General features: G+C 41.8%; 1 protein-coding gene and 1 pseudogene across 1 annotated transcript; both read right to left on the reverse strand.

Annotated features, from left to right (window-relative positions):
* Positions 1–6,731: 6,731 nt before the first annotated feature.
* On the reverse strand, positions 6,732–7,670 carry LOC127032523 (olfactory receptor 1009-like). The gene has a single exon (XM_050919828.1). It carries the CDS (start codon positions 7,668–7,670, stop codon positions 6,732–6,734), a length of 939 nt encoding a protein of 312 aa, XP_050775785.1.
* A 10,970-nt stretch (positions 7,671–18,640) lies between these two features.
* LOC127032593 (olfactory receptor 8S1-like) lies at positions 18,641–25,601 on the reverse strand (annotated as a pseudogene).
* Between the last annotated feature and the right edge of the window lie 2,061 nt (positions 25,602–27,662).

Here is a 27,662-nt window from a genome sequence, read left to right on the forward strand (position 1 = left end):
TGTTAGAGTACAGATGCGGGGTCCCGCATGAAGACCCTCTAAGCTTATTTCTACCATCTTAGGTTAAAAACTTTCCAAGGCACAAATTCTTTTATACTTTGGATTAAGTAATGCTGACACCACCAAGTGATTTAAACAAACATTTAGGGAGGGCCACTTGGAGCCCTACCTTCCCCGAATATCCCCCCAAGTCCCTACACTCCTTTTTCTGGGCAGGCTTGAGAATAATCTCCCAAGCTCTATACCCCCTTTCCTGGGGAGGCTTGAGAATATATTCTCACCAATTGGGGCAGGTGAACACAGACCCAAACCCTTGGACTTAAAACAATGAAAAACCAATCAGGTTCTTAAAAGAAGAATTTTAATTAAAGAAAATGTAAAGGAATTTCCTCTATAACATTGGGATGGTAAGTAATTTACAGAATAACAAAAGACTCAAGATCATAGAGGATCTCCCCTCTAGGGAAAACCTCAACGTTACAAAATCAGGGATAAACCTCCCTCCTTGTACAAAGGAAATCACAAGCCAAAATAAAAGTAAGCTTATGCATTCCTTTGCTGGTACTTACTGTTACTAATGGAGTTGGATTGCTTGCTTTCTTGATCTGTTTCCGGCAAGCACACACAACAGACAGACAAAGCCCCTTCCCCTCCAGATTTGAAAGTATCTTGTTCCCTTATTGGCCCTTTTGGTCAGGTGTCAGTTAGGTTACCTGAGCTTCTTAACCCTTTACAGGTAAAAATTGAGTTAATCCTTTACAGGGTAAAGAGAGATTTTATGCTACCCTTAGCTGTACGTTTACGACACAGACTCAAGATTTTCAAAGTATCCTAGCAGCTAGACACCCAAACAACAACCATTTCATCTCCCACACGCTCCTTTGAAGATGCTAGCCATAATGAGAATGGAGTAAATAGATTGCATGAGGTGGCAGGAAAAAATAAGTGATGAGAGAAAGGAGGAGTTACAGTGTGTAGAGTTGGACAAAATTTTTCAGAACATTTTTTTGTGGACAAACTAAGAGTATTGGTTGAGCTCATATTAGTTGCAAATTTGACACCTATTCACCAAATATTTTCATGGAAGGGGAAAAACAAAGTCTAAATGGACAGCCCAGCATATGGACCCCAGCACTCACCCTAATACCTTGTGTCTATTTGTTGGGGTATTTGGATGTGGAAGAAACTCATTCACTTTCTACTTCTGCTTGCTGTGGAGCAGAGATTTGAAGCTAGGTCTCCCATCTCTAAGGAAAGTGCTTTCTCTTTGGGCTATAATGCAATTTAGGGCAGGGCTTTCTCAGGCTCTCCAGATGAAGCTGTTCACATTGTATAAATCAGTAGCAGTAGATATACATCACAATAATGCAGCCATGGTGGCATGTAGAATGGATTACCATCCTGAGGCATTCCATGTGAGACCGCTTGCTTCCAAAAGACTCAGTATGGGAGGATTAGTTTTCCTAAATGTCTCAGAATTGCATCTTCCAATCTTATTCATGGTCACCCTTATAACCTCAGCTTTCTAAACTTTCAGAAAAGTGTACCTTCTTCAGCGCAGGTCACTCATTTCCGTTTTATAGGCGGCATGGATGGTTTTCATTTTATCATCGTAGATAAAGCACTTTTTCTCAGTGCATGGTCAGTAGTCTCTCCAAGTAAGGCAATATCATCCTCATATTTAAGATCCACTCAAGATGAATCTTTAAATAGTACACCTCTATCTGAGCCACAATCAATCTTGTCATCTGATAGTCTATTATAACATTGAATACCGAGGTTTGGAGAAACATACTTGATGCACCCCTGCTTCTACAGAAAACCAGTCTGTAATACAACCATTGACCCTCGCACAAGTCAGTGTACCATAGTACTCAGGTGCGCTAGCAGCCTTTTTGGCTCCCTCGGAGGTGGAAGGTCCCGCTCCCAAAAAGACGCCCCCAACAGAGGCAGCAGAAGGTCCCACCCCAGAAATACTGCCGACAACTGCGGCGGCCGAACATCCGGACGCTGCGGTTGCTGCACCCCAAATGTCAGTGCCCTTGATGACCACCTAGGTCTCCTAATGGGTTGCACTGGCCCTGGTAGTATTGTTTCTCTATGTGGCACACTAAGACCTCATACATCCCGCAATGGTGAAGCTGTATCCACAGCACTGATTGATGCAGTGAGTCAACACCAGCAACAAAGTCTATAAACATGAAGGTAACGTCCTTTGGTCATTTTAGGAACTTTTCAGTAACATTCTATCAAATGTGACACCTGGGTTTTATCTGTAGAAATTGTAAAGATTGTTTCAGGGTCTGTCACTACAATGGTGCTTTTTGTACTACTTAATGGCATTTGTATTTCACCCAACAGGTTTATCTAGGAACTAGAACCTACCACCCTAGAGAAAGAGAGAGGAAGCCCTTTCCAACAGTTGCCTAACACCTTATACTTAGTGTGTCTACAAGTCATCTAGGGGTGTGATTCCCAGTTTATGCAGACTCACTGATTGTAGCTCTCATTGAGGTCACTCACTCTAAATAGTAATGTAGCTGCTGTAGTACAGGCAGTGGTAAGCGTTGGCATGGACTAGGCATGTCAAATACATACCCATGAGTTTCATACATGTTTCTAGTCAGTGAAAATAGTCTGTGCCTCCACTCACTGCTGTCCATGATACTACTGCTACACTGCTAATTTTGGAGTGCTAGCTTGATGAACTGGGAATCCCATCTTTAACTCATAGTGTAGACGCAGCCTTAATGAACATTGTGAGTCAATGAGTTAAAGGCTGTAGCATGCTGCCTGGGGGACACTGGAAACAGTTTGAACAGGCTGGGTCACACTAAGGGAACCACACTGAGAGTTATATGGGCACACAGGAGAATCTGGGCAGGTCAAGAGAATGCAAATCAGACAGGTTGTGTTCTTCTAATTTAAGAGTGAAGTCAAATTAATTTAGCTTTTAGCGTAGTATGAGATTAGATGAAATTAAGTATGTGTGCAGGGCTCTGGCAGGAGCTGTACTTCAACCCCTACCCAGAGGTTTTCTTGTGGTTTCAAGGTCATTATATCTCAACTCAAACCAAAATCATCTCCTGACCCTCTGTCATTGACTTCTCCGATATGGCTCTTTGAAGAGACCTTGACTAGGTAATCAGACAAACATTGAGTATCTGCTCAAAGTGTAGCTTAAGAAGAATGGATTTTAGGTGAGTCCATCCCGAAGAATTTCCTTGAAAATCCACATCAGGCATATTATCCCAGAAAGTCCTTTGAAGTCCCCAATATCTCCCAGCAATTGCATTATTCATGTCTTCCTCCTAAAGAAGCACCATGCAACCCTACAGAAGTACATAAACATTTGCATGTTTAATACAATGATGTCCAAGGATGTGAAACTTAATTCAATAGCATTTCTTCAAGGATCTTGTTATATCTGCAATACAGTGTTTTGCACGCATGCACTCTATATTGCGCTCTTGTAATACAGTTTCTGAACATCTTGCTGCACTTACTTAACTCAAATCTTCTTCTAACCTTACTCCTATCTATATGGGGGTTGGTTCTTCACATCCTTCTTCCCCATTCCAATCAGTCTTGAACGCTATTCTTTGGAAACTCTGCAGCTAATCCTGTCCTTTAGTATGACACCCATCCATCTAGTTCTGGGTCTGTCAACCCATCTCTTTCGCTCCACTTCTAAGTTTAACTCCCTGTTTCCTATATATTCTTCCAATTTTCTTTTCACATGGCCAAAGCATCTATGCCTTGATTCCCTCAGCTGTTCTATAACTATAACATTTCCCCTACTTCATTAGTTACAAACATGGTCCATCCATGTAACTCCAAGTATCCATCTTTACATTTTCATTTCCATTGTATACAAGATCTGCTCCTATCTCTTCTTCAGTGTCCAGAATTCAGAGCCCTGGGAAAGTTCAGGCCTAATTAACATATTGCAGATCTCACTTTTCAGTGGGGTCAGTTTAGTGAAAATACAAATGATCATATAAATAGGCATACAATGCAAAATCCAGCAAGAACGTTACTCCTATGAAGATGTTGTACACATGAATAATATTATTGAAATTACACGTAAGTACCGACTCCTAGCACAAGGGTGAATGTATCTGCAGGATCGGGATCATGCATAATGTTGATTAGATTCAGTCCTGCCGGCGGTCTGTAAGTGGAAATCTTCTAAACCTCAGTTGGAGGTTTGAAGGCAGACAGGCTGTAGGAATATGTCCATTTAGTCTAAACGTTCAAGGGCATGCAGTATCATGTCTCTAGAGAAGAAGAGATTAACAAAAACATAATAGGGAAATGAAGAAGCCCACTCAGTGGAGACTTCCTCCCTTTCTTCCTGTATGATTTTCATAAGGTGAGGTTGATGGTTTGGTGTACCGCTGTTGGGAGGGTGTTCCATGCATGTGCTGATGGCATGAAGAAGAAACATAATTAGACAGTGGAAATTCTTGCCACATTTACGCTTTGAAGACCAAAAAATGTAGCAATATTCAGATAAGATTTGGATAAGACAAATATTCAAGGTTATTATAATTAATTAGGACAACATATTTTAAGGGATATTAAACGTTATGTTTCAAGGATTAAGCCACATAACCCAGTCATTGTCCCACATTAATCAGTTTTAAACAAGGTTCAGGGTTCACTTTGCAAAGACCTCAGTCTGTTTAGTACCTTAGCAAACACATCATTAAAAATCTTTTTTTATAACTTTTTATTAAAGACAAGAAGTAAAAATTCATTTGAACTGTAAAATATTAAATCAGGCTTTCATTTTAACAACATCTCTTGTTCCCTTTTTTTGATCTGGAAACAGTTTTTAAAAAACAATTACATAAGTTCATGGAGGATAGGTCATCAATGGCTATTAGTCCAGAAGGCCAGAGAGGCAACCTCCTGTTCTGGGTGTCCCTAAACCTTTGACTACCAGAAGCTGGGACTGTGTGACAGAGGATGTATCACTCAATAATTGTCTGTTCTGTTCATTCTCTTTGAAGAATCTGGCACTGGCCATTGGCAGAAAGATGATAGTGGGCTAGATGGACCATTGGTCAGACCTGGAATGGTCTTTCATTTGTTCTTATGTTCTAACATGATAATAGGTGGTTCACTAGGCAATGGGAGATGCTGAGGAGTGGGGTGTGATTTAAGCCCTGCCACTGTCAAAGAGTTCAGTCCCCGTATCCCTGTGAGGGAGACAAATCCTTTTGCTTGTCATTCTCAGCTAGGAACTCTCTAACCCCATCTAAGTTTTTTTGTTTGTTTTTTGGTTTTTGTTTTTTTACACATGAAGCTAGGGATGAAGGAGGAAGAAGAAGGAGGAGACCGCTCATAACTTTAATCTCAATGGTCAGGGTAATCACCTGGAATGTGAGAGAGCCCCACTTCAAGTGCCTGATAAAGAGACGGGATTCAAACAGGGGAACTCTCCCGACTCATGTGGATGCCCTAACCACTGGGATACACTCATTTGGGCCTCTCTCTAACTCTCCTGTTGAAGACTAAGTTCCCCAGGGAGTAAACCCATTGGCTCCAATGATTATTATATTATTCTTATTAATTATTATTGAAAATCCTTGAGATTATAGTAGGATATTAAACTGATATTAAATGGAGTTTCAATAAATTAGTCAAAACAACAAAATAAGAGAGATTAATAGATTAAGAAAGATTATTTTTTTATAGAATTGGCCAGAATCTCAGCTGCCATTAATTTACCATAGATCCCCCGAAGTCAGTGGGCCAGATTAAAGAGATATGGAGATAGAGGAAAGGAAGAAATGTGTGACTGACTGTAAGGGTACGGACTCACCCCTGCGGCGCCTCCTGCTGGTCACTTATGGGAATTAGCTCATTCCAGCTAGGAGGACTCCCTGCAGGCAGGTGATCTGCCTGTCCTCTTGGCCGCCGTGTCCCTCCCTGGACCCCGGTTCCCTTTTAATTGGGGTGCTGCCCCCTGGATCTCCCCTCCCAGGGTAACCCCCAACCCACTATCCCCACTTTGCCTCAATATATTGCTACTGCCCAGTGTCCATATAGCCCCAGTTCACTGGGGCAAACTGCAGTATCAGCCACTCATCATAGGCAAAGGGGTTTGGACCTGCTGCCTTTGCCTACCCCTGGGCTGCCCCCTGTAATCCCTAGTACCTCTTGGCCTTAACCTAGGCCTCAGCCTGTGGCTTTCCAGGCAGGAGCTGCCCAGCTCCTCTGCTTTTCCCCAGCCCTGCTCCTTTCTGGTACCCTATGTCTAGCTCCCTGCAGCCAGGCCCTTCTCCCTCTACAGGCAAAGGGAGACTGACTGGGCTTCTGCCTCTTATAGGAGCCAGCAGGGCCTGACTGGGACCTGGCCACAGCTGAGCCTCCTTTTTCCCAATCAGCCCAGGCTTTCTGCCTTAGCCACAGCCCTCTCCTTGGGTGTTTAAAGACCCGAAAGGCAGGAATGGGTAACCACCCAGCTACACTGACTCTACAGAGCACTCACTCTGGATTTAGGAGACCTAAGATCCAGTCCCCAGTGCTCCAGTGGCTCTTGTACAACTGGGAACCTGGTCTGCTGACTTCAATGCAGCCACACTCATATAGACCAACTGAGATTTTGTCCCAATTTGTCTCAGTTAGCTGAGCTGAGAATTTCCCAAACATCAGTTGTCCAGAGTTCTATGCTCTCTAAGGTAAAAATATGTAATTTAATTTATTTAACATCATCAACATTACTTGAGAAACTTTAATTTCCCCAACATTTTCCTTAGAGCTGTTTTCACCTCCTTGTTTTTCAGGCTGTAGATGTTGGGGTTTAACATGGGGGTCAAGATGCTGTACTGGATGGAGAATATTTCATCCAGCACCACAGAAGAGACTGAGCTGGGTTTTGTGTACTGGAGAAAAGCTGTCAGGTACAACAAGCCAACCACAATCAGGTGGGAGCTGCAGGTGGAGAAGGCTTTATTCCTGCCCTCAGCAGAGCGTATCCTCAGGACGCTGAAGATGATGTGAATGTAGGAGATTAGGGTGAGGAGGAAGGAGATTGAGGCAAATGTCAGAACCGAAGTATGAAGCACCACTTCAGTGGTGAGGGTTTCAGTGCAGGACAGTCGTAAGAGAGGAGGGAGCTCACAGCTGAAATGGCTGATTTGACTGGGTCCACAAAAATGCAGCTTGAGGGCAAAAACAGTGTTTAGCAGGTCATGGAAGAAGCCTATTGCCCATGCTCCATTCACCAGCTGAACACAGATCCTTGTGCTCATTGTTTCCATGTAATGCAACGGGTCACAGATGGCAGCATAGCGGTCATAAGCCATGGCTGAGAGAATGAAAGCTTCAGTAGCAGCTGAGAGGAGCATGAAGAACATCTGAGCAATGCAGCCAATGACAGAAATAGTTTTGCGCTCTGCTAGGAAGTTCATCAGCATATTAGGCACTGTAACTGAGGAATAACAAATATCAACAAAGGATAAATGGAAGAGGAAGAAGTACATAGGGATGTGAAGGTGAGAATCAGCTCTTATCACCACCATGATCACTATGTTACCACCCAGAGTGATTAGGTAAATAACTAAAAACACCGAGAAAAGGAAAATCTGCATCTGTGGGTCACTGGAAAGTCCCAGGAAGATAAATTCGGTCACTGTTGTTTGATTCTTCATTGCCATTTATTCAGGAAATCTCTGGATTGGAAGACCAGACAAAATGAAATTAACACTTATTATGAAAATAAATTGAAATAGTATGTGGAGATTATCTGTTCCAGAGGATGAATGTAAAGATGTAAAATGTGTGTTTTAAGTAGACTAAATTTAGAGAGAGAGAGAGAGAGAGATGCGAGATGGTATTTGTGTGTTTTAAATAGGCAAAATAAGCTGGATACACAAAAGGACTTGGGCACTTAACTACCACTTTAGATGCCTAAATCCAAGAATCATATCCTACTGGTATTCACAAATTCCCTGCTCAGCTCTGACTAAGCGATAGTCTGACGTGAGGCTCCCTCAGTCTCTCCTCTTGAAGCTGGTTCTCTATGGATTAATCATAAAAGAGGCAGTGCAGGGTTACTGAATACCTGGTCTTCTGCCTGCAGGGTGAGTGTACTAACCACTAGGCAATAGAGGAATTTGTTCTCTCTCTGCAATCTGGCCTTATGACTTCAGTAGAGCTACAGCTGTGTCACACCAGTATGGGATCTGGCAGATTGGCTGCAATGAAACTATGGCCAATTGACAATTGCTGGACATCTGGCCAAATCTATATAAATAATCTCCACCTCCATTACAGTCTGTCGGTTGTTCTAGAGTATTTTGTTGAAAACACTATTTAATATCTGCAGTGTGTAATTGGATTCTTACCTATTAAAATTATTAGGATTTTTCAAGAAGAAGAATAATCATAGAATCATAGAACTGGAAGGTCATCCAGTCCAGTCCCGTGAACTCATGGCAGGACTAAATTTTATCTAGATCATCCCTGGCAGGTATTTGTCCAACCTGCTTTTAAAAATCTCCAGTGATGGAGATTCCACTACCTCCCATTTTCCTAATGTTCGAGTCTAAACTGACCTTGCTGCAATTTAAGCCCATTGGTTCTTGTCCTATTCTCAGAAGTTAAGAACAATTTTTTCCATCTTCCCCATAGCAACCTTTCATGTACTTGAAAACTGTTATCCTGTCCCCACTCAGTCTTCTCTTCTCCAGACTAAACAAGCCATTTTTTTCCAATCTTCCCTCATAGATCATGTTTTCTAGACCTTTAATAATTTTTGTTGCTCTTCTCTGCACTTTTTCCAATTTCTTCACATCTTTACTGAAATGTGGCACCCAGAACTGGACACAGCAGTCCAGTTGATGCCTAATCAGCACAGAGTACAGTTCAAGAATTACGTCTCGTATCTGGCTTACAACACTCCTGATAATACATCCCAGAACAATGTTTGCTTTTTTTGCAACAGTGTTACACTGTTGACTCATATTTATCTTGTGGTCCACTTTGACCTCCAGATCCCTGTCTGCAGTTCTCCTTCCTAGGCAGTACTTTCCCATTTTGTATGTGTGCAACTGATTGTTCATTCCGAAGTGGAGTACTTTGCATTTGTCCTTATTGAATTTCATCCTATTTACTTCAGACCATTTCTCCAGTCAGTCCAGATCATTTTGAATTATAATTCTATCCTTCAAAGCACTTCCAACCCCTCCCAGCTTGGTATCATAGACAAATATTATGTGTACTCTCTATGCATTTTCTAAATCACTGATGTAGATATTGAACAGAAACAGACCAAGAACTGATCCCTTCCGGATCCTACTCATTATGCCTTCCAGTATGACTGTGAATCATTGACCAATTCTCTCTGGGAACTGTTTTCCAACCAGCTATGCACCCACCTTATACTAGCTCCATCTACGTTGCGTTTCTCTAGTTTATGAGAAGGCCATGAGACACTATCAAGGAGAAATGAATGGGACCATCAAACATTATCTCGACACAGTGACATAATTTTGAGAAGAGGGGCCTGATAGAAAATTAATGGGACTTTTCCTCCTAAGTCACTTAACTCCGACTCAGTGGGATTTTGTACTCCTTTTTCTGAATGTCTGAATATCAGGCTGCCCTTCTGGAAGTGAATGACATCCTTTATTAATGGAAAAGGGAATAAAATCAATGTGCTGTTCAATGTCAAAATTATGTTTTTCCTCATACAACTCTAGAGAGAAACTAAACTTTTCCTCCATTATCAGTTCATGAGACAAATGTCTAAGCAAAGAGATGGACCTTATACTAGAACCTGAATGTCAACACAGGCAGATTCTGTGCACAGGGAAATTCAATTCCAAAGGCATTTTCCAGAGAATGCACTTCCCCTGACCTCCCCCGCGCACACAGAATACAAACTACTGCACCAGCTGATCTCAGCTATCTCAGTGCTGCCATAAGAAAGAGAGAGCTGGGCGATTCAAGTAAATCGGTTTCACTCGCCATGGTCCCTGTGTTGTAACTGAGTCTGTGTGACTCAGTGCTGCAGCCAGGCAGAAATCAATGGGACTCTTCAGAGACCTACCCCTAGATAGGAGGGACACAATCTGGTCCTTTGAAATGAAAAGGATACAAAAATTAAAAAGGAATAAAAATATGAATCAACTCACCTGCGTTTTAAGCACAGACCATAAATATGGTGAGATCGTTCTGACCAGTGATTTTCTCTTTTCTTAGTCTATCTACTCCTTATTGATTTGTCTATCCAGTATGTCTGTCTCTGGAATACAGCATCCAAACAGATCCAATATTCTTTACCTGGAGCACTAAAACCTAACCCCCCAAGGTGTGTTAGGTTATCAGTGGGAGTGAAGGAAAGAGCTGTTCTTTAGCTGACTCCAAGATGATGCTTGAGAGCTGTTTAAACACTGTCTTGTTCCCCCCGGGACAATCTTTGAGTTCACTCTCTGTAACAAGCTCCTAGTAACATTGTGCTGTGTCAGCCCTTGAGTAAAGATCTATGGTGCCTAAGAATGAGAGCATTGAGACTTAGGTTATCATATGCATCCCAGTGATATAGGTACCCAATCTCAGTGACAGTCTATTAAAAAGGCATGTGTTTAGGCTGAGATTCTCAAACAGCTGAAGGAGTTAGATGCATAAACAGCAGCACATTTCCTCTCCCTTAGACTCCTTTGAAGGTCCTAATCTAATGAATAATTACCAGCGTAGTGGACGAAAATGAATAGGGACTGGCCAGCCATCCTTGAAAATTCACCAATAGCTGGATACACAGGTTAAGGAATGAGAAAGGAGCCAATAGACTGTAAAAGATGGCAAGAAAGAACAGAAGATGAGACAAAGGAGGGCTTTTCTGAATACATCTGAGTAAAATTTTTCTGAATGCATCTGGGTAAAAAAAACCTGAAAAATGCAGTTTGGTTGACCCAATACTATTTATGATTTAGAAAAAAGAAAAGCCAAATTGTTTCATCCAGAGCAAAACAAACAAACAAACAAAAACAGGTAATGTCACAAAGCAGCACAGGACTTCTTAGTGCCTCCCCAGTACCTTTAAGCTAGTGGTTAGGGAACTCACCTGGGTCATGGGAGATCCTCATGCAATTCCTTCTCTGCCTGATGTAGAGCAGAGATTTGAAGTTAAGTCTCTTGTCTCTCAGAAAAGTGCTTTAATCTCTGCGCTGTAAGCCTTGCTGGAAACCTAAGCCTAAGTAACTATATTAACAAAAGCCTTGGAACCAGGGAAGGCCAGGCTTTGACAGAATAGCAATGCACCAGGTAGGCCCATTCCTGACCAGAGAGGACGGTGCAAAACCACACAGTTCTCTCAAGTTAACTTTGTAAATACATTCTTAAGAGATGGTACAAGAGCACACTGACCCCTCGTAAGATAAGACTGGCATCACAGAATAATGGGTAAGGGTGTTTTGTTCTAACTAGCAGGTACCAGGGTAAGGATGATAATTAACAGCATCTGTAGTGTAATACATAAATTTTTAGATCAGTGTATAAAAGGAGAAGTCCAATGAGAGGCATCCTTTTATCGGTCAAGGGGACAGGACCCTGATGTTCCATCTTGTCTCAGAAATACATGTCTTAGTGTCCCTGCGACCCGCTGGACAGGGAGCTAGTACTGTGCTTTGCTGACAATAAACCTGGCTGAGGGCCTTAGCCACCAAACCATGCCATGGTGGCATGTAGAATGTATTTCCATCTTGAATGGTCCATTCCAAGTCTTCTTCCTTTCACAAGAGTCAGGATGGGATGATTTAGGTTTCTTATATCCCACAAATTGCATTTTACAGTCTCATTCATGGTTGCAATGGTGCTCTGCTTCCTTCTACCTCAACTCTTTAAACCTTCTGTAAGAGCATACAGGCTCCTGAACATTGCACATACTCCAACCATTGCAGTCGTCTTCTTCTCAACTAATGCAAGATGGCAACTTGCTGGGATCATTTAAGTATCTCCCTGTTTGTAACAAAATCAAATCTATGGATGTCAAGGATATGTCATAACTTTTGACACTGAAAACTGTTTAATTTCCTCTTCTCAGCTGTTTTTAATGAATATGTTTCTGCTCCATATAACAGAGTTGTCATCACTACCATATTGAATACATGCCTCCTAGTTTTCACATAGACATTTTGCCTCCCAAACAGAGGACTTTTGAAGGTGCTGAAATGTCATTGTCACAAGAGCCATCAGATGTCTGACTTCTTCAGATGCAGAAACTCATTCCATCAAGCAAGTACCCAGACAGGAAAACCTATTTACCCATTCAATGTGGTTGCCATCTACATGCACCATCAGCAGGTCATGAGACACCCCATGGCAAAAGAAATTGTCCATCCAAATTATTTGTCAAAGCATTCAGAGAAATCAGGATGAGTTCACAAATAACTCAAGGCCAACATTCATTGCTAACATTTGGTAGACTAATGCTGTCCAGCAACGTGTCTATGCCATTTTCAAAAGATCAGAAACTGCTCCTGTCTCTTGCTCAGTACCCAGCATTCAGAGCCCTACCAAAGTGCAGGCCTAAGTACCAACTTATTGATTTCACTTTTCACTTCCATAGGCTTTGTGAAACCTGAAATGTTCGTATAAATATTCACATAGTGCCCAGTCTTGCATAAGGCTTACTCCAGTGAACAGGTAGAACAAACAAGTAATTAAAATTAAGTGTGAGTATGGACCACTGCCATCACTGTGAATCTGTCTGCAGGATTGGGATGAGACACAGTGTTGTTTGGGCTCAAGCCTGCAGGTGGTCTAAAAGTGAAAGTCCTGCTCTTCTCAGATGGATATCTACATGCAGAAAGGCTGTGGGGATCTGTTCATTTAGCCTAAAAACCCCAGTACATGCAGTATCATGTCTATAGGAAAGAAGGAATGCACAAAAACCAGAAGAGCTGAAAGGAAAAAGCCCATATAGTCAGGCCTTTCTTTCTTTCTTTCTTTCTTTCTTTCTTTCTTTCTTTCTTTCTTTCTTTCTTTCTTTCTGCATAAGACAATAGGGGTGATTTCATGTAGCACATGATTCAGCTGTGGAATTCTTTGCCACAGGGATACACAGAGACCATAAATGTAGCAAAATTCAAAAAGAGATTGGGTAATAAAAATATCCAATGTTGTTATGATTAATTACAATAACATTACTGGAAGAGATATTAAATATCATGTCTATTCTGAAGTTCTAGAATCTTCCTTGGAACATCTGTTCCTGGTCATTGTCAGAAATGGAATAGTGCATTTAGATGGCAGGTCTGTCTCAGTATGGCTATTTTTATGGCTCTGTGACTCAGAAAATGGCATTATAAGAAGAGAACAGTGTTCTTCAGTAGCACCTTTGTCCCAGAGATCTCAAAATATTTTACGTGCATTAATATATAAAGCTCTGCAATACATCTGCCCATTTATTTTCCTCAAATAACAGAAGATTATTACTATCATGCATATGTTAAACACCAACCAACTACTAGTCTTTCTGCATAAGAGAAAATTAGAGAAAATCTATGGCCCAAATGGCTTAAATATAACAAATAAAGAACCTGGAAATACCATTTCTTTTATTAATATTTATTATATATTACAATTAGATGAGATTAAGGCCTTGTCATGATTGGTTCTGTACAAATGTTAGAGATGGCTAAAAAAAAAAATTTCCATCACCCAGTAAATTCCATATTTCAGCATTTGTTTTAAACCCCAAATAGGCCAGAATGTTGAAATATCAATGTTTTTGTGAAAGAAAAAAATCATAAAATATTTGAATGCAGAAATATCTAAACATTTCCTTTTGTCCTCTTTGATTGAAAGAAGCCAGCCTTTTGAAGTGTCAATTTCATCCTCAATCAATATTTGGATTTAAAATATCATTGAGATGAGTAATTTTGTCATCTTAAATAAAAATGTCAACTCAAGTTTTTAATTTCATTTTGACATTTTGAAAGTAAATCTATGATTTCATTTTGAGAGGTCAAATTGATATGAAATTTTTGTTTAGATTTTCCCAGTGCAAAAATCAAATGTTTATTCAAAACTCAGATATTCCAGGAAAACAGAACAAAACAAAACACATTCTAACATGATGAAACCATATTTTGAAAATGGAAAAACAATCATGGTAAAAATGTTGACCAGAGCTAACAAACTTAAAAGTTCCCATTATTGCTGCCATGAAGAATTGACAGTATAACAGAGAGATGCTTAGTAAGCAGGACACCCTGAAAGAAATGAAGACTAGAGTAGCTAAATAGGGCTACTTTTTATTCAGGAAGCAGATTGAGGAAGTTTTGAATTTGGATAAGAAAGACGAATGTGGTTTTTTGTTTGTTTGTTTTTTTAATGAAAATAGTCCTATTGTTCAACAAGCTCTTTTTATTTTGTGTAAAGAATCTGAAAGAAGAAATTCTCCCTGTGAAAATGAGAGCAGAGGGTGGTGTCTTTCTTAAATGAGGCAGAGAGTGCATGCCATCTGTACTAGGATAGGATGGGAAGAGAGATGGAAGTGAGCACATGTATGGAATTTTGCCTGAACTCACTAGACAGGGAATGAAGAGATCAGGATTCCATATCTTGCTTGCCACAGACTTTCCGGCTGACCTTGGCCATGAGGCTGGGACTAGTTTTTCCCATAGAATAGGAATTGAACACCTGATTCCCCTAAACACTTTTGAATAGCTCAGTCTATTGGTTGACTCTTCATTTACCCCAGACCATAGCTCTATAATTCAAACATTGGCAACGGGTGAATTAAAAGCCAAATCTTTTTTCATTGAGACAAGATCCTCAGCTGGCAGGTATCAGAGTAGCCCTGTTTATTTCAGTGGAGCTATGCTGCTTTTCACCAGCTGGGGTTCTGCATCTGAAGGTGAATTGCACTTGGGTGCAGAGTAGCAGTGCCACTTCCTACTATGTTTATGATGTCCGTGGACACTCTGCGATACACAGGGCTTTCCAACTCGACAGTGAGTGAAATTTGAGGAAAACAAAATCACTTTACAATATGAACACTATGGTCAGAGCCCCATTTGATGTAAATCCATGTACCTACATTGACTTAATGGCACCAAGTCAATTTACACATAGGGGTAGGTTCACAAAGGGACATAGGAGATGTGATGCTGAACATTGCAGTGCTCAACTTTGAAGTGCCTAGAAAATCACGGAGATTCACAAAGCCAGAGTTTGGAACTCCGGCTGCCTCCTCAATGGAAGGGGAGAGATAGGTCATGTCCTAAATAAGCCAATGGGAGATGCTGAGAAGTTGGGTGTGCCCTAACCACCTTACGCTTTCAGGAAGTGCATTGCCTTAACCTTCTGGAGGCAAACACTTTTTCTGCTTGATATTTCCATTTGGGAACCCTTTAACCCCAACTAAGGTATATTTTGCAATAAGCCTGGATGTGGTGGTACAGAGACTACTGAGAAGAAATTAGGAGGTAGAAGTCCCTCCTTAATTTTAGCTCAGTGGTTCTGTTAGTCACCCAATATGGAGAAGACCCCTGGTTCAAGGGCCTGATGAGAAGAGATTTAAATGGGGATTTGCCCCCTCTCATATGCATGACCTAACTACTGGGATATGGGATATCTTGACATGGTTATCTCTCAATCTGTCCTGTTCAAGTCAAAGTCTCTTCATGAATCTAGCCACAGCTCTGGATCTCACCCATTGGCTAAAATGGAGCTCTGCTGATATACATGTGCAGGATATCTAGCTTAAGTATGTGTGCCGGGCTCTGTCCTGGTACTCCTACCAGGGATGTCTGTAGTTTCCAGTTCATCATATCTCACCTCAGACGAAGAACATTTCCTGCTCCGTCAGTCATTAATTTCGCCAGTTTGACTCTTTAAAGAGACCCTGATTAGGTAATCAGACGGACAATGGATATCCACTCAAAGTGTAGCTTCAAAATAATGCAATTTAGGTGGGTCATTTGCATAATCTTCACCCCCAAACAATTTAGTTGAAAATTCAGTTCACAAATATTATCTCCAAAAGTCCTTTGAAGTCCCCAATATCTCCCAGCACTTGCATTATTCACTTCTTCCTCCTAAAAAAAGTGCCATGCAGTCCTACAGAAGTACATAAAGAGTTGCATTTTTAATACAATAAAATGCAAGAATGTGAAACTTAATTCGATAAGATTTGTTCAGGATGTTACAGGATCTTGTCATATCTGCAATATAGTTTTGCACTCTTGTACTCTATATTGCACTCTTGCAATATAGTGTCTGAACCTCTTGCTGCACTTACTTAACTCAAATCTTCTTTTAGGTTTACTCTCATCTATATGGGGTTGGTTCTTCATATCCTTTTATCCATTCCAGGCTCTCTTGAATGCCATTCCTGGGAAACTGTGCAGCTAATCATATCCATTAGTATGATATCCATCTCTCTAGTTCTGGGTCTGCCAACCCTTCTCTTTCCCTCTACTCCAAATTTTAACTCCCTGTTTCCTATATATTCTTCTGATTTTCTTTTCACATGGCCAAACCATCTATTCCTCAATTCTCTCAGCTTTTCTGTAACTGGTACCAACTTCACATTTTCCCTAATAAATTAGTTCCAAACATGGTCCATCCATCTTTCTATTTTCAATTCCACTGTATTCAAGATCTGCTCCTGTCTTTTCCTCACTGCCGAGAAATCAGAGCCCTATGAAAGTGCAGGCCTAATTAAGAATTTGGTAGGTTTAGTGACAATAAAAATGTTCATATAAATAGGAATATAATGCCCAATCCGACAAAACACTTTACTCCTGTGAAGATGTTGTCTACATGAATAATTGTATTGGAATTACGAGTGAATACAGACTCAGAGCATGAGTGTGAATTTGTCTGCAGGATAGCGATCGTGCATAATATTGATTAGATTCTGTCCTGCAGGTGGTCTATAAGTAGAAGTCTTCTAAGCCTCAATTATCAGAGGGGTAGCCGTGTTAGTCTGGATCTGTAAAAGCAGCAAAGAGTCCTGTGGCACCTTATAGACTAACGGACGTTTTGGAGCATGAGCTTTCGTGGGTGAATACCCACTTCGTTGGATGCATGTGAGCCTCAGTTGGAGTTCTGAATGCAGATAGGCTGTAGGGGTATGTCCATTTAGCCTAAACATTCAAGTGCTTGCAGTATCATGTATATTGAGAAGAAGAGATTCACACAGGATTTTCATAAGGTGGGGGTGATGGTTTGGTGAACCACTGTTGGGAGGGTGTTCTATGCATGTGCTGATGGCATGAAGAAGACACATAATTAAACAGTGGATCTTCTTGTCACATTTAGACTTTGAAGACCAAAAATGTAGCAATATTCAGATAAGGCTTGGATAAGACAAATATTCAGATTTATTATAATTAAATTATGAAAACATATTTTGAAGGGATATTAAACAACATGTTTTAGGGATTAAGCCACATAACACAGTAACTGTTCCACATTAAACAGTTTTAAACGAGGTTCAGAGTTCACTTTACAGAGACCTCAGTCTGCATAGTACCTTGGTAAACACGCCATTATTATTATTATTTTTTATAATTTGTCATTAAAGACAAGAAGGAAAAAAGGCATTTGAAATGTAAAATATTAAATCAGGCTTCATTTTCATATTAACAACATCCTTTGTTCCCTTTCTCTTTAGGTAGAGACAGTTTTTAAAGAAGAATTAGGTAAATTCATGGAGGATAGGTCCATCAGTGGCTATTTTAGTCTAGGCCAGGGAGGCAACCCCATATTCTGGGTGTCCCTAAACCTCTAACTGCCAGAAGTTGGGAGCAACAGGGGATATATCACTCGACAATTGTCTGCTCTGTTCATTTCATGTGAAGAGTCTGGCACTAGCCACTGGCAGAAACATGATACGGGGCAAGATGGTCCATTGGTCTGACCTGGGATGGTCTTTCATTTTTTCTTATGTTCTAACATGATGATAGGTGGTTCCCTAGTCAATGGGAGATACCAAGGAGAGGGGTGTGTTTAAACCATGCCGCTGTCAAAGAGTTCAGTCCTCATATCCCCAGTCATGAGGAATATGGGAGGGGCCCACTTCAAAGGCCTGATAAAGAGACAGGAGTTAAAAAGGGGATCTCTCCGCACCCATGTGTGCTCCCTAACCACCGGGATACGCTCATGTGGGTCTCTCGCTAACTCTCCTGTTTAAGCCTAAGTTTCTTTGTGGCTCTAACCCTCCCGGGGGAGTAAACCTATTGGCTCCAATGAGAATTATAATATCATAATTAATTATTATTATTGAAAAATCCTTGAGATTTTAATAGGTTAGAATAAGATAAATGCTATTAAATAGAGTTTCAGCAAATTACTCAAAAAGAAAGAACAGAAATTAATAGATGAAGAGATTCTTTTTATACAATTGGCCAGATCTTCAGCTGGTATAAATTGGCCATAGCTCCCCTGAAGTCAGTGAGCCAGATTAAAGAGTTATGGAGAGAAAGGGAGAAATGTGTGAATGACTCTAAAGCCTACTGCTCAGAGCACTCATTAGGATTTAGGAGACCCAAGATCCAGTGACTCTTATACAGCTAGGAATCAGGCCCGCTGACTTCAGTGGAGCCACACTCATTGAGGCCAACTGAGCTATTGTCCCAACGTGTCCATCTGTTACCTGAGCTCAGAATTTCCCAAACACAGGTTATCTACAGTTCTATGCTCTGATGTAAACATAAGTCATTTATTTAAGATCATTGACATTACTCAAGAAACTTCAATTTCCCCAACATTTGCCCTAGACTGTTTTCACCGCCTTGTTTTTCAAGCTATAGATAATAGGGTTTATCATGGGGGTCAAGACGCTGTACTAGATGGAGAATATTTCACCCAGCACCACAGAAGAGACTGAACTGGATTATGTGTACTAGAGAAAACCTGTCAGGTAAAATAAACCAACCACAATCAGATGGGAGCTGCAGGTGGAGAAGGCTTTATGCCTGCCCTCGGCACAGCGTATCCTCAGGATGGTGGAGATGATGTGAATGTAGGAGATCAGGGTAAGGAGGAAGGAGCTTGATCCAAATATCAGAACAGAAGTAAGAAGCACCACTTGATTGGTGAGGGTGTCAGTGCAGGATAGTTGTAACAGAGGAGGGAGCTCACAGCTGAAATGGCTGATTTGACTGGGCCCACAGAAATGCAACTTGAAGGTAAAAACAGTGTTTAGCAGGCCATGTGTCATAAACAGATAAGAAAAGTTAATAGCACAGAAGTAGTTTATATCTCTGACTGTAAAGGGTTAACACGTTCAGTAAGCCTGGCTGTCACCTGACCAGAGGACCAATCAGAGGACAAGATACTTTCAAATCTTGAGGGAGGGAAGTTTCTGTGTGTGCTGTTAGTTTTTGGTTGTTGTTCACTCTGGGGGCTCAGAGGGATCAGATGTGCAACCAGGTTTCTCTCCAATCTCTCCAATACAGGCTCTTATAAGTTCAGACTAGTGAGTACTAGGTAGATAAAGCGAGTTAGGCTTATGTTTGTTTTCTTTATTTGCAAATGTGTATTTGGTTGGAAGGAGTTCAAACTGGTATTTTGCTGAAAAGATTTTAATTTGTACTTGTATACTGTGGCTGGGAGAGTATTCCCAGTGTCTATAGCTGAAAGACCATGTACCTATTCCATTTTAAATTTACAAAGATAATTTTTACTGTTTTTTCTTTCTTTAATTAAAAGCTTTTCTTGTTTAAGAACCTGATGTTTTTTTTTATTCTGGTGAGACCCCAGGGGACTGCATCTGGATTCACCAGGGAATTGGTGGGGAGAAAGGAGGGAAGAGGGAGAGAGAGGCTTATTTCTCTCTGTGCCAGGATTACTTTCTCTCAGGAAGAGTCTGGGAGGGGGAAAGAGAAGGAGGGAGGAAGGTGAATTGTCCTCTCTGTTTTGTGATTCAAGGAGTTTGAATCACACAGTGATTTTCCAGGGTAACCCAGGGAGGGGAAGTCTGGGAGAGGCAACGGTGAGGGAAAGGGTTTACTTTCCTTGTGCTAAGATCCAGAGAGTCTGGGTCTTGGGAGTCCCCGGGCAAGGTTTTGGGGCGGGGACCAGAGTGTACCAGGCACTGGAATTCCTGGTTGGTGGCAGCACTAAAGGTTCTAAGCTGGTAATTAAGCTTAGAGGAATTCATGCTGGTACCCCATCTTTTGGACGCTAAGGTTCAGAGTGGGGATTATACCATGACATGGTAGGCAGCATATGGGATCAGGATCAATAAGCCAGTGAGGTTTTTATTTCTCTCCCTGCTAGCTATCTGCAGGAAGACTGAGAGGTTTGGGTTTAAAAGCAAAAGTCGGTAAGATTTTTTCTTTCTCTTCCTCTGCTAGCTGTGTGTAAAGCAGGCTAGTGGAGATTGTGTTAAAAGCAAAGGTCTGCAAGTTTTTTTGGTCTCTCCCTTCTGAGTACTCTGAAAGCAGAGGCACTAGGGTTTAACAAGGATCTTTTTTAAACAAAGAGACTCCAGTTGTGAATCACTATATACCAGCAAAACACATTTGCAAATGAATGGTTTTTTTTCTTTCTAACTCTGTCGGGAATAGCTAGGTAGAAGGAGTTTAAAAAAGACTCTGTTGCTAAGCAGCCCTAAGGAGGCAACAGAGAAGCAGCATTTCAGGCAGTAAACAGCAGAGGGCGTCCCAACACAAGAAAGCAGAAACCATGACTACCAAAGACACCCTGAAACAGGAACAAGCAAAACTGGAGGCAGAAGAACAAATCAAAGATGCAGACCACAGGCGAGACATGGAAAAGAAACAACAAGAACTAGAAATAAAACAAAAAGAAATGGAGCTGAGAGAAAAAGAAATGGAGCTGAGAGAAAGAGAAAGAGAGGTTGCCCACAGGAGAGAGCTGGAGATAAAAGACAGAGAGACAGAAGAGAAGGAACGAGAGAGAATGCATGAACTGGAATTAGCGCAGGCTAGGCAGCATGCTTCAGTCAACCCTAACAACCCTTCTCCAGTTATTGTTCCACATCCAAAGAAATTTCCCACCTACAAGGCAGGTGATGACACTGAGGCCTTCCTAGAAAATTTTGAAAGGACCTGCCATGGGTACAGCATCTCTGAAGATCAGTACATGATAGAGCTAAGGCCACTGCTCAGTGGACCCCTAGCAGATGTGGAGGCTGAAATGCCTAAGGAGAACATGAATGATTATAAACTTTTTCAAACCAAGGCCAGAATCAGAATGGGGCTAACACCTGAGCATGCCCGTCAGAGGTTCAGAGCCCTAAGGTGGAAACCAGAGATGTCATTCACCCAACACGCCTGTCACATTGGAAAAAATTATAATGCCTGGATATCAGGAGCCAATGTTAACTCTCTGGATGACATGCACCTCCTAATACAATTGGAGCAGTTCTTAGAGGGTGTTCTTGAAGAAACAGAAAGGTACATCCTAGCTGGGAAGCCCAAAATGGTAACTGAGGCAGGGGAGATTGGAGCCAGATGGGTGGAAATGGCAGAAAAGAAAAAAGCTACTATCAAGGGGAGCGAATATCACAGGGGTCACACCGAAAATAAACCCTATACCTGAGGACAACGCAAGTCACCACCTGCAACCCCAGGAAAGCCGCCGACTCCCTATTCTCTCACCTCACCAATCTCCAGTAACCCAACTCGGCCCAGTGACCAGTCAGCTGGGCGATGCTTCAAGTGTAATGAACTGAGACATATAAAAGCTAACTTGCCCAAGAACCCCAACCGAGTACAGTTCATTATATCTCCAGCACTCCAAAGATCCCCAGGCCCAGATGCCTCTCAAATACCCCTGGAGAGAAGGGAAATTTTGAGAATGGGCAGAAAGAAGGTTATCGCATGGAGAGACACGGGGGCACAAGTGTCAGCTATCCACCAATCCATGGTGGACCCCAAATTCATCAACCCAAAGGCCCAACTGACAATTTACCCCTTTATGTCACAAGCGGTAAACTTGCCTGCAGCTAAACTGCCTGTCCAGTACAAAGGCTGGTCAGGAATGTGGACATTTGCAGTCTACGACAATTATCACATCCCCATGCTACTCGGAGAAGACTTGGCCAACCAGGTAAAGTGGGCCAAGAGGGTGGGAATGGTTACTCGCAGCCAACAGGCAAGCTTCCAGACCCATCCCTGTTCCTGAGCCATCCACAGGGGCCCCTTCTGTGTTAGCAGAGACCCAGACAGAGGTAGTGGACCCGGATCCCCTGCCAACGACTGCAACAGCCACAGTACTTCCAGTCCCAGACCCGGACCAGGAAACACAACCAGCACCAGAACCATTGCCAGCACTGACGCCAGCGCTTGCAAACACATCTTCAATCCCAAAGCCAGAGGGCGCCAGCGAGCCTGAACTGGCAGAAGCAGCAAACAACCAGACGTAAGAGGCTCATCCAGAGCCTGAAATACCACCTGGTGCACCAGCGGAGAGCGGTTCACCAGCCACGAAAACAATCCCATCACCTACATTGCTTCCCGAAGGACCAAGCCGAAGTCCACAGTCTGAGGAGGAACTGGTGTCTCCAACCTCCAGGAAGCAGTCCCAGACTGAGCAGGAAGCAGATGACAGCCTTCAGAAAGCTTGGGCGGTGGCACGGAGCACCTCACCACCTCTCATTTCTTCTAACAGATCTTGATTTGTTATAGAACAAGGACTTTTATGTAGGGAAACTCTTTCTGGTGCACACCGGGAAGACTGGCATCCAAAAACTGTTGGTGGATCCAACTAAGTACCAGAGGAAGCTCTTAAGCTTAGCCCATGATCATCCCAGTGGCCATGCTGGGTGAATAGAACCAAAGACAAGTTGGGGAAGTCCTTTCACTGGGAGGGGATGGGCAAGGATGTTGCCAAGTATGTCCAGTCTTGTGAGGTGTGCCAAAAAGTGGGAAAGCCCCAAGACCAGACCAAGGCCCCTCTCCAGCCACTTCCAATAATAGAGGTCCCATTTCAGTGAGTAGCTGTGAATATTCTGGGTCCTTTCCAAAAAAAGACACCCAGAGGAAAGCAGTACATATTAACTTTTGTGGACTTTGCTACCCGATGGCCGGAAGCAGTAGCTCTAGGCAACATTAGGGCTAAAACTGAGTGCCAGGCCCTAATAGACATTTTTTGCCAGGGTAGGTTGGCCCTCCGATATCCTTACGGATTCAGGGACAAATTTCCTGGCAGGGACTATGACAGAACTATGGGAAACTCATGGGGTGAATCACTTGGTTGCCACCCCGTACCACCATCAAACCAATGGCCTGGTGGAAAGGTTTAATGGAACTTTGGGGGCCATGATATGTAAATTCGTATATGAATACTCCAATGACTGGGACCTAGTGTTGCAGCAGTTGCTCTTTGCTTACAAGGCTGTACCACATCCCAGTTTAGGGTTCTCACCATTTGAGCTTGTGTATGGCCACGAGGTTAAAGGGCTATTACAGTTGGTAAAGCAGCAATGGGAGGGGTTTACACCCACTCCAGGAACTAACATTCTGGACTTTGTGAGCAACCTACAGGATACCCTCCGACACTCTTTAGCCCTTGTTAAAGAAAACCTAAAGGATGCTCAAAAAGAGCAAAAGGCCTGGTATGATAGACATACCAGAGAGCGTTCCTTCAAGGTAGGAGACCAGGTTATGGTCTTAAAGGCGCAACAGGCCCATAAAATGGAAGCATCATGGGAAGGGCCATTCACGGTCCAAGAGCGCCTAGGAGCTATTAACTACCTCATAGCATTTCCCAATTCCTCCCTAAAGCACTGAGTGCACCACGTTAATTCTCTCAAGCCCTTTTATTACAGAGACTTACAGATTTGTCAGTTCACAGCCCAGGGAGGAGATGCCGCTGAGTGGCCTGACGGTGTCTACGATAAAGGGAAAAGTAACGGTGGCATGGGAGAGGTGACCCTCTCCACAACCGGGAACGGTCTGCAGTGGCAACAGATCAAGCAGTTGATGCACTCTCCTGTGAAGGTTCCCTAACATCAACTGGTTAAAAATTGTCCTTACAATGTGAAAAATCTTGTAGTTTTACTTAATTAGTGGCATATGTAAGGATGCATGTGTTTATTGATCTGTTTATTTTAAAGTTCTAGGGAGAAATTACTGCCAGTGTACTTCCACACTGTCAGCGATTTGGGGGGCGTGTCATAAACAGATAAGAAAAGTTAATAGCACAGAAGTACTTTATATCTCTGACTGTAAAGGGTTAACAAGTTCAGTAAGCCTGGTTGTCACCTGACCAGAGGACCAATCAGAGGACAGGATACTTTCAAATCTTGAGGGAGGGAAGTTTCTGTGTGTGCTGTTAGTTTTTGGTTGTTGTTCACTCTGGGGGCTCAGAGGGACCAGACGTGCAACCAGGTTTCTCTTCAATCTCTCCAATACAGGCTCTTATAAGTTCAGACTAGCGAGTACTAGGTAGATAAAGCGAGTTAGACTTATGTTTGTTTTCTTTATTTGCAAATATGTATTTGGTTGGAAGGAGTTCAAATGCGTATTTGGCTGAAAGGGGTTCAAATTGGTATTTTGCTGAAAAGATTTTAATTTGTACTTGTATACTTTGGCTGGGAGAGTATTCCCAGTGTCTATAGCTGAAAGTCCCTGTACCTATTCCATTTTAAATTTACAAAGATATTTTTACTGTTTTTTCTTTCTTTAATTAAAAGCTTTTCTTGTTTAAGAACCTGATGTTTTTTTTTTTTTATTCTGGTGAGACCCCAGGGGACTGGGTCTGGATTCACAAGGGAACTGGTGGGGAGAAAGGAGGGAAGAGGGAGAGAGAGGCTTATTTCTCTCTGTGCCAGGATTACTTTCTCTCAGGAAGAGTCTGGGAGGGGGAAAGAGAAGGAGGGAGGAAGGTGAATTGTCCTCTCTATTTTGTGATTCAAGGAGTTTGAATCACACAGTGATCTTCCAGGGTAACCCAGGGAGGGGAAGCCAGGGAGAGGCAACGGTGAGGGAAAGGGTTTACTTTCCTTGTGTTAAGATCCAGAGAGTCTGGGTCTTGGGGGTCCCCAGGCAAGGTTTTGGGGGGACCAGAGTGTACCAGGCACTGGAATTCCTGGTTGGTGGCAGCACTAAAGGTTCTAAGCTGGTAATTAAGCTTAGAGGAATTCATGCTGGTACCCCATCTTTTGGACGCTAAGGTTCAGAGTGGGGATTATACCATGACAGCATGGAAGAAACTTATTGCCCATGAACCACTCACCAGCTGAACACAGATCCCTTTCCTCATTCTCTCCATGTAAAGCAATGGGTCACAGATGGCAGCGTAGCAGTCATAAGCCATGGCTGAGAGAATGAGAATTTCAGCACCACCTGAGAGGAGGATGAAGAACATCTGAACAATGCAGCCATTGACAGAAATAGTTTTGTGCTCTGCTAGGAAGTTCCTCTGCGTATTAGGCAACGTGACTGAGGAATAGCAAATATCAACAAGAAATGGAAAAGGAAGAAGTGCATAGGGGTGTGAAGGTGAGAATCAGCTCTTATCACCACCATGATCACTACGTTACCACTCAGAGTGATTAGGTAAATAACTAAAAACACTGAGAAGTGGAAAATCTGCATCTATGGGTCACTGGAAAGTCCCAGGAGAATAAATTCAGTCACTGTGGTTTGATTTTTCATTGGTATTTATTCAGGAAATCTGTGACCTGGAAGACGAGAGAAAACAAATTAACACTATTCCAGGCTGTATAATGTTTATTTGAAATTTACTAAATTCAGTGAGAGAGAAACAGAGAAGCTGGATAGATTTTGTGTGTTTTAATAGACAAAACACGTTGGATACACAAAAGGACTTGGTACCTAAATGCCACTTTAGCTGCCTAAATTGCAGAATCTAGCCTCATTGGCATTCACAAAAGCCCTGTTCAGCTGCGACTAGCAGACAGACTGATGTTGGGCTCCCTAATTCTCTCCTCTTTAATCTGATGCAATATAACTCAAATATTAGAGAGGACGCACAGCAGGATTACTGGATACTCGGTCTTGTGCATCCAGGATAGGTCTCTAACCAGCAGACTATACAGTTAGTCTCTCTCTCTCTCTCTCTCTGTCTTTATGTTTCTTTAATCTGGCCTTATGACTTCAGCAGAGATACAACTGAGGTACACCAGGATGAGAACTGACAGATTCACTCCAATGAAACAACTATGGCCAATTTACAATAGCTGGGCATGTGGACTAATGTATAAAGAAAATCTCCCTCTCTATTGTTTTTTGTGACTTGTTCTAGACTATTTTGTTGAAAACACTATTTAATCTCTGTATCATATAATTGGATTCTTACCTATTAAAATCATTAGGATTTATCAAGAAGAAGAAGAAATGAATGTGACAAGCAAACATCCCCTCGGCACAGTGACATAATTTTGAAAAGAGGGGCCATATAGAAAATTAATAGGACTTCTGTTCCTAAGTCATTTAAACTCTAACTGAATGAGGCTTTTGATTCATTGTTCTGCACATCAGAATATGAGGTTTTACACATGTAGAGAATCTATCCTGCCCCCATGGAAGTCAGTGGTTATTTTGACATCAGTTTTCATGGGAAATGGGAATGAAGCCAATGTTCTCTCCAATGTCTAATCTATAGTCATCTCCATATGATCTCAGAGAAAAAATTACCTCTCTTTCATTATCAACTCACTAGACAAATACCTAAGCATAGAGGTGGATCTTATACTTGATTCTGAATGTGAACACAGGCAGATTCTGTGCAAAGGGAAATTTGGCCAATTCTATAAGAAGTAACTGTTTCTATTACATTTTATAATTTTGTAGGTCAGTGCTTTCTAACTTTTCATTTACAGACCCATAACAAATTTAAAATGCAGGTACAGACCACTTTGGAAATCTTATGCATGGTCTATGGACCACCAGGGGTCTGCGGACTTAAGTTGAAAACCACTGTTGTAGAGTATTTAATATCTATAGTACCTTATTGGATTCACCTCTATTAAAATATCTAGGATTTCTATAACAAAATAATAACAAACTCCCCAAAACTAGAAAGACTGGTTTTGGCATAGGCTGACAACCCAATCAAATACAGAGAATATAGGCAAATTGATAAATATTACAACTGCCATGAAGAAAGCCTTAGAAGATCTTAGCTGTATGACAGGCTTCTCCACTGCCAAAGTGTGTGTGTGGAAGTGGGTAACTCCAAGTTGATATCATGCAACTGTGCAAACAATTCAAGAAAACCAGTGATCATTTTCAGCCAAAGAGGGAAAAGAACTCATAGTGCAAACCAAGAAGTGACCAAAGATTGGATTTTGGCAAAACCAGAAGAGAGAGGATGGAGTCCATGAATGCTCCAAGACTTGAAGGAGAGAAATGACAACACCGAGAAAAAAAAAACTTTTCTTTCATTATCAACTTATGAGACAAATACTTAAGCAAAGAGGTGGACCTTGTACTAGAATCTGAATGTCAACACATGCAGATTGTGTGCAAAGTGAAATTTCATAGTTAGAAATGTAAATATTTGGGTATCCCAAGGATCTGTACTGGGACAACTGCTCTTCAACATAGTCGTAAATTATCGGGAAAAAGTTAAAAATGATACAAAATGTTTGCATATGGTACAAAATTATTCAAGATAGCTAAGCCCAAAGCAGACTGAGAAGAGTTACAAAGGGATCTAACAAAACTGGGTAACTGGGTGACAAATGGCAGACG

Source organism: Gopherus flavomarginatus, chromosome 12 (genome assembly GCF_025201925.1).
Source record: "Gopherus flavomarginatus isolate rGopFla2 chromosome 12, rGopFla2.mat.asm, whole genome shotgun sequence".
In the NCBI taxonomy this organism is placed as follows: Eukaryota; Metazoa; Chordata; order Testudines; family Testudinidae; genus Gopherus; species Gopherus flavomarginatus.